Consider the following 7,486-nt stretch of genomic DNA (forward strand, 5'->3'; position numbering starts at 1 on the left):
AACTGACCTTGGAAAGTTGTGGAATTATTCTGGACTAGTCACACACACAGAGTGGAAGGTCAGGCTCTTTCTAGTATAAACAAAAATGTTCTCGAAAGATTTTCATGAAATTTAATGCTAAAAATGAATAACCATTAACAACCTTCCACCCATTTGAAAACCTGAGCTAGAAACAACTAATCTAGTTTGCTTTGTCTAAACAATGTTTATATATCTACGAGTCATTTAAGTTTATAGTTTTAATGTTCTAAATCGCTGTCTTTAATCCAAAGGGTAAAAATTGAAAACGGTTCACCTTTGATTTTACACGAAGCTGTTGTAAAAATTTTAGACCGATAGCTCAAGTGACTTTTTGTGAAGCCGTGTGCTAAAACTTTGGTTAATTGTAAGCGGTTTTTGTTCAATAATTTTGCACTTGTTTATATTTATAAGCAATTCAACAACTAATTGTAAGTTATAAAGATATGTTAGCGTAATAAATATGAGAAAAATCTGTAAAACTTAGGTACGTTTTTGGTGCGAAGAAAGAAGATGGGGTGGATTGGATTGCCACAGTCCAAGCTACAAAAAGTAGAAAATCGCTAAACTACAACTCATTTTAATAACATGTAATGTGTCCTGCAGGTTGTTTAGGCCGCATGATACATTACTGTGTGTCTTGAGACAATATATTACTTAATTAGAACTTTAAGATTGTTTTTTTATACATACAATATGATAGAAGTATGACAGAAATATACCCATAAACATACATGTCTACAGCTGAAACGTCCATCTGGGACACTTTCAACGTTGTAAAGTACATGAAAATATTCTAAGGAATATTTTAATGCTTCTTTTAAAAACTACTTAAATTTTTAACTCCGTTTAAAACTACTTAGAATCTTTTCACTGTTTTTTAAAACTATTATAATCTTTTAATTGCTTATTTTAAAACTACTTAGAACCTTTCAACTACTTCTTTTAAAACTACTAAGAATCTTTTAACTGTCTACTTTCAAACAACCTACAATATTTAAACTGCCACTTGTAAAACTACTCAGAATATTTCAACTGCTTCTTTCAAAACTACTTAAAATTTTTAAATGTTACTTTCAGAACAACTTAGAATATTTTAACTATTTCTTTTGAAACTACTTAGAATCTTTTAAGTCCTTCTTTCAAAACTAATAGAATCTTTTAACACCTACTTTTAAAACTACTTAGAAACTTTCAACTGCTTCTTTCAAAAAATACATAAATTTTAAACTTTTTTTAAACTACTTTGAATCTTTTAACTACATTTTTTAAAACTACTTGGAATCTTTTAACTGCTTCTCTTGAAATTACTTAGAATGTTTTAACTGCTACTTTTAAAACGACTTAAAATATTTCGACTCTTTCTGTTAAAACTACTCAGAATCATTTAACTGCTACTTTTAAAACTGCTTAGAATCTTTTAACTACTCTTTTAAAACTACCTAGAATCTTTTAACTGCTTCTCTTGAAATTACTTAGAATTTTTTAGCTGCTACTTTTCAAACAACTAAGATTCTTTTAACCGCTTCTTTTAAAACTACTCAGAATCTTTTAACTGATACTTTTAAAACTAAGTAAAATCTTTTAATTACTTTTTTAAAACTACTTAGAATCTTTAACTGCTTCTTTTGAAATTACTTGACATTTTTAATTGCTACTTTTAGAACAACTTAGAATATTTTAACTATTTTTTTGAAACTATTTAGGATCTTTTAATTGTTTTTTAAAACTATTTAGAATCTTTTAACTTGTACTTTTAAAACTACTTAGAAACTTTTGTCTGCTTCTTTTAAAAATAATTAATTTTTAACTTCTATTTAAAACTATTTAGAATCTTTTAACTACTATTTTTAAAAGTACTTAGAATCTTTTAACTGTTTCTTTTAAAACTACTTAGATTCATTTAACTGCTTCTTTTAAAACTACTAAAATATTTTAACTGCTTTTTTTAAAACTACTAAAATATTTTAACTACTTCTTTCAAAACTACTTAGGATCTTTTAACTGCTTATTTTGAAAATACTTAAAATCTTTTAATTGCTACTTTTCAAACTTCTAAGATTCATTTAACTGCTACTTTTGAAACTACTAAGAATCATATATAGCTACTTTTAAAACTATTCAGAATCTTTTAACTGATACTTTTAAAACTACTTAGAATATTTTAACTACTTCTTTTAGAACTACCTAAAACCTTTTACCTGCTTCTTTTAAAACTACTTAGAATCTTTCAACTGCCTTTTTTAGAACTACTTAGTATCTTTCAATTAACAACTACTTTTAAAGTTACTTAAAATGTTTTAAATGCTCCTTTTAAAACTACTCAGAATCTTTTAACTGATACGTTTAATTCTGCTTAGAATATTTAACTAATTCTTTTTAAACTACGTAGAATCTTTTAACTGCTTCTTTTGAAATTACTTAGAATCTCTCAGCTGCTATCTTTCAAATAACTAAGATTCATTTAACTGCTACTTTTAAAACTACTCAAAATCTTTTAACTGATACTTTAAAAACTACTTAAAATATTTTAACAACTTCTTTTAAAACTACTTATAATCTTTTAATTGCCACTTTTAAATCTACTTACAATCTTTTAACTACTTCTTTTAAAATTACTTAGAATCTTTTAACTGCTTCTTTTGAAATTATTTAGAATCTCTTAGCTGCTACCTTTCAAACAGCTAAGATTCATTTAACTGCTAATTTTAAAACTGCTACTTTAAAAAGTACTTAAATATTTTAACTACTTCTTTTAAAACTACTTATAATCTTTTAAATGAAACTTTTAAATCTACTTACAATCTTTTAACTGCTTCTATTAAAACTACTTGGAATCTTTTAATTACTACTTTGAAAACTACTTAAAATCTTTTAACTGCGTTTTTTAAAACTACTTAGAATATTTTAACTCCTTCTTTTAAAACTACTTAGAATTTTTAATTAGTACTTCTAAAACTACTTAGAATCTTTTAATTAGTACTTTTAAAACTACTTACAGTGTAAAATCTTTTAACTACTTCATTTAAAAATACTTGAAATATTTTAACTGTTTATTTTAAATGTACTTTGAATATTTTAACTACTTCTTTCAAACTACATAGAATTTTTTAACGGCTTCTTTACTAATTACTTGGAATGTTTTAACTATTTCTTTTAAAACTACTTAGAATCTTTTAGCTGCTTTTTTGAAATTACTTAGAATCTCTTAACTACTACCTTTCAAACAACTAAGATTCATTTAACTGCTAATTTTAAAACTGCTACTTTAAAAACTACTTAAAATATTTTAACTACTTCTCTTAAAACTACTTATAATCTTTTAACTGCGACCAGAATGTCTCACAAGTTCTCTTGCTTAAACATTTTTATTGTATACTCGATGTACATCTCAATTATTTAAAGAAAAAGAAAAATTATAATTTCGTTCGTGATTTTTCACAAGCATGAAAGGTATTGTGTGTGAATGATTTGTAAACAGGAAATACAGTAAAAATAAAAACAAAAATCACTTTTATTACACACTAGTTGGGTTAACCGTCCATTGGAGGGGAGATATTAGGCACTCGTTTCTAATAGGATATATATATAAGTAGTTGTGTTTCGATATTTTCTTAACATAATATACATTACAAGTGCAATAAAAATGCGCAACGTTATTCTTACCGAAAAGCAAGAAGGTTCAACCTCCATATCCTTTACCATTTTATGCAATATCACTGCACCAGCTTTAGTATTAACTGATCAGGAAATGTGGAAAAATATAAAGAACAGATACACTCATATATTAACCTTTATATATATATATGAATAGCATATCCATTTGGTACAAGTAACTCCAACAAATTCATCATCAGCTATTACAGAAAACAATAAAACAGAGGGATAATTAATCATCACAATTTGATGATTGTTACAACAACAGATAGAGCTTAATTAATACCATATCAGTCAACTTATAATGATAAAAAATAAAAATATTATTAAAACACATCTAGTTGACACTGGCTTCTTTCGGTAACAATATAATTACATAATTTATATTACAACAAATATTATTTCACGCATCTATCATATAACTGTTTAAGTATATTGTTCGTAGTACTATTTGCGTTATTATGGTCCATCGGTAAGGTTGAAGGCTCATAACAATATAATTTATGGTTCAATGCCCACCAAAATAGACCATGTTGTATCGTTCAGCTAAAACAATCTCAAAAAATATTTTTTCTTTACAATTTCGTTGGATGCTTTAAAAAAACATAACTTATTGAGCACTTTCTCTGTAAAACTGGCCCAATCCCTCCCTTCCCTTAGGCTTAAACTAAACTTTCACCACTCCCATCCTCGTTCATCCTTAATTTCTTGTTTATCAAGCTTTCTTGCAGCATATCAGCCTCGATTCCCTACCATCAAAACTAGGCCAAAATTGGGTATAAAAGATGTTTTCTGACCACGCTCTCTACCAAGTGTAGCAACGGTCAGCACATTTCATCGAGTCTTCCGTTAATTACAGTCCATTTAGAAAACACAATGCTGAAGGTATAATCTTTTTCACATGTTTTTGTGTACAGTTATAAAATAATTAAGAACTAAAAATGAGTTATATATTTTTTGTTTCTTAAATTAAAAATAACTACTATCTTAGAGAAATATCCGACCATTATTGAGATACGTCTTCATTGAAATGCTTATTTTATGTTCATTATAATATATAAAATATAGAAACTAAAACTCCAAAGTATTCAGCAATATTTCATTATATTTTAATGGTCTTATACCTAAATATAATACAAACTCTCAGTGTAAAACGTAATAAAATTATTTTATTTATTTACCAAGCAAAGAAATATAGCAACGAAATAATACATCACCTTCTGATTCCAGGTACTTCTTCTGTGTATGTTGGCCACAGCTGCCTATGCTGGTTATCCTTTTTACGCTGCCCCAGCTGTTAAGGTTATCCATGCTCCAGTTTATCAACCTGCGCCTCAAGCTGTAGCTGTTGTAAGTTTGTCTATTATATATATATATTGTAACTTAGACTGAAATATTTTAAAAATAGATACTCAAAAAGTGTTCTCTAGGAACAAATTCAATCTTGAGTGAAACATTTAACCTGACATCAATTTGGAAAACTGAAAACATGACCAGCATAAACTTAATATTTCGAGCAATGTCAGTCTCACCAGCTCGTAAGGATGACAATATAGAATGTTACCAAATACAGGTTTTTATGTGCTCATTAGAGAACGTGACTTAATATAATTTATTGTCATATTGGTGGGGTAAGTTTGAAGCTTAAACATATGAATTCGTAACAGATAATAAAGCTCATTATAGAGCCTGATGAAAACTGTTCTTTAAATTTCATAATTTACCCTATTGAGGTATCAATAAAACTTAAGTTCTATAGAAGATATTCGGAATATAGGGTATGTATTTCAGTAAACTACCAAACTTACAGGTTTATCTTTCTTATATCAAATACATTGACTATTCTCATTTCGATATTTGGAAACAAATGAACTTCATTGAAGTCAGATTTGTTTTTGGTATAGAAAATAATTATCATTTGGTCATAACATACATTGCATTATTATATTATTTTGCTTGCTGCAAATCCTACTTTGTTTCACATATCTTAAATAGTTTCAAGGGTAGTATATGAAACATTAAGAATAATGGACGTTATTTTATTTTACAAACATTAAATATGATATTAAGCTATAATACAAATTTTCTGTACAATCAGGAAAAGCCTGAACCTTTTGACTTCAGCTACGACACCAAGGACGACGATGGTAACACTCAGTCCCGCCAGGAGTCTGGAGATGGAAGTGGCGCCGTCACTGGCAGCTACTCTTATACAGATGCAAACGGTCTCTACCGACGAGTATCTTTCACAGCTGATGCTAGTGGATTCAAGCCATCCATCGAAACCAATGAACCAGGTACTGCTAATGCCAACCCTGCTGATGTCCAGGTGTCAGTTCAGGAAGCCCCTGTGGTTAAAGTCAAGGCTGCCCCTGTCCAAAAAATCATCAAACTCGTACATGCTCCCTACTACCACGCTCCTTTGGCCTACGGCTATGCCCACGCTTAAATATATATAAGTTTGTTTTGTTGTAGAAGAATAACTAAGTTTAAAATATTTGAATCCGATCTTTATGTTTACTGTTACAAAATTGTTTATGTCGGTTCAACGTATACATGCCAATAGTTAATTCCAGTTCCAGGTTGCTTTGTTTTTCTGTTGTTTTAATAAATTATTGCTTTATGCTATGTTTATGAACCTAAATTATTCTGTAGTGTTACTGTGCAATAAAGTGTTTTGAAAATTACATTTTATGTATTGGAAATTTTGTATGTTTTTTTTAAAGAAAAAGATGTTATAGTGTAACAAATTCAAGGCCTCAGTACAGACACATTAGTTTCATTTTTTACTCGTGTAATTTAATAATAGCTTTAACAAGCCAAATAGTGTTTATTCATGTAAGGTTTTAAAGAACTTTGTAACAACGTTTTTCTATGTATCACGACTTTTCATTCTCTGTTAGTCTGATATATCAAACATTACACATTCATATACCATTTGGCATATAGCAAAAAAAGAACAACAACAGAGAAACGACTAAGGTAGTTGTGTTATAGTGTGTATAAGGCATGAAAATGAGCCTAGCATGGCTCAGTGATTAAGGAGCTTGACTCATAATTCGAGGGTCACGGGTTCGATTTGCCGCCACTCCAAAAATTCTCCTTCTTTCCGCCGTGGGCGCTTTATAATGTGACGGTCAATTCCACTATTCTTTAGTAGAAGAGTAGCCCAAATATCGGCGGTGGGTGGTGATGACTAGCTGCCTTCTCTCTAGTATTATACTGCAAAATTAGGGACGGTTAGCGCAGATAGCCCTCGTGTAACTTTGCGCAAATTTTATAATCATACAAGGCGTGAAAACGTTCTGAACGGTCGAATATGAGTAAAGAAACATTATGCGGTATTAGAAGGAGATAAAATTGAAAACTTGAGTATTCAACGTTGTTGTTAACCCCACGTTTAATTGTTGTGATTTTGAATAAAGTTATTTAGCTAACGAGTACTTTGGAATTCGTTGATAACAAGAATATGTATAGTTAAAATATACATTGCTTATGGTGAAAAAAAGAAATATTTAATCAAATTAAACTTTCTGTGTATAGTTAAACAAAAACAGAATTGAATGAAAAATTGAACTGCATCAAATATAAGTAAACTTAGAACAACACTGTTACATATTATATATTATCTCGGACGAACCTTCAATTTATTATGTTACGTATTATCATTTGAGATAGCCTGAAACCGGATTAAATTGTAATTTGAATTTAGGACTTAATTATATATTGAGATGTATCAAATATAGAATACATGGCCAAAAGATTGAACCAAGCAGTTTTTTTAATACAAATATAAAGCAATAATACAGTT

General features: G+C 28.9%; 1 protein-coding gene across 1 annotated transcript; it reads left to right on the top strand.

Annotated features, from left to right (window-relative positions):
- The first annotated feature begins 4,411 nt into the window (after positions 1-4,411).
- LOC143247416 (cuticle protein 10.9-like) lies at positions 4,412-6,364 on the top strand. Its single transcript, XM_076495481.1, has 3 exons — positions 4,412-4,560; positions 4,906-5,025; positions 5,774-6,364. The coding sequence occupies exons 1-3, from the start codon at positions 4,552-4,554 to the stop codon at positions 6,122-6,124; spliced, it is 480 nt and encodes a 159-aa protein (XP_076351596.1). The 5' UTR covers positions 4,412-4,551; the 3' UTR covers positions 6,125-6,364.
- The last annotated feature ends 1,122 nt before the right edge of the window (positions 6,365-7,486 follow it).

Source organism: Tachypleus tridentatus, chromosome 1 (genome assembly GCF_004210375.1).
Source record: "Tachypleus tridentatus isolate NWPU-2018 chromosome 1, ASM421037v1, whole genome shotgun sequence".
NCBI lineage: Eukaryota > Metazoa > Arthropoda > Merostomata > Xiphosura > Limulidae > Tachypleus > Tachypleus tridentatus.

Bases quoted from the DNA above. Each gene is read 5' to 3' on its own strand.
- LOC143247416 (XM_076495481.1), top strand. The intron at 5,026-5,773 runs GTAAGTTTGTCT...CTGTACAATCAG, and splicing joins CGCCTCAAGCTGTAGCTGTT to GAAAAGCCTGAACCTTTTGA.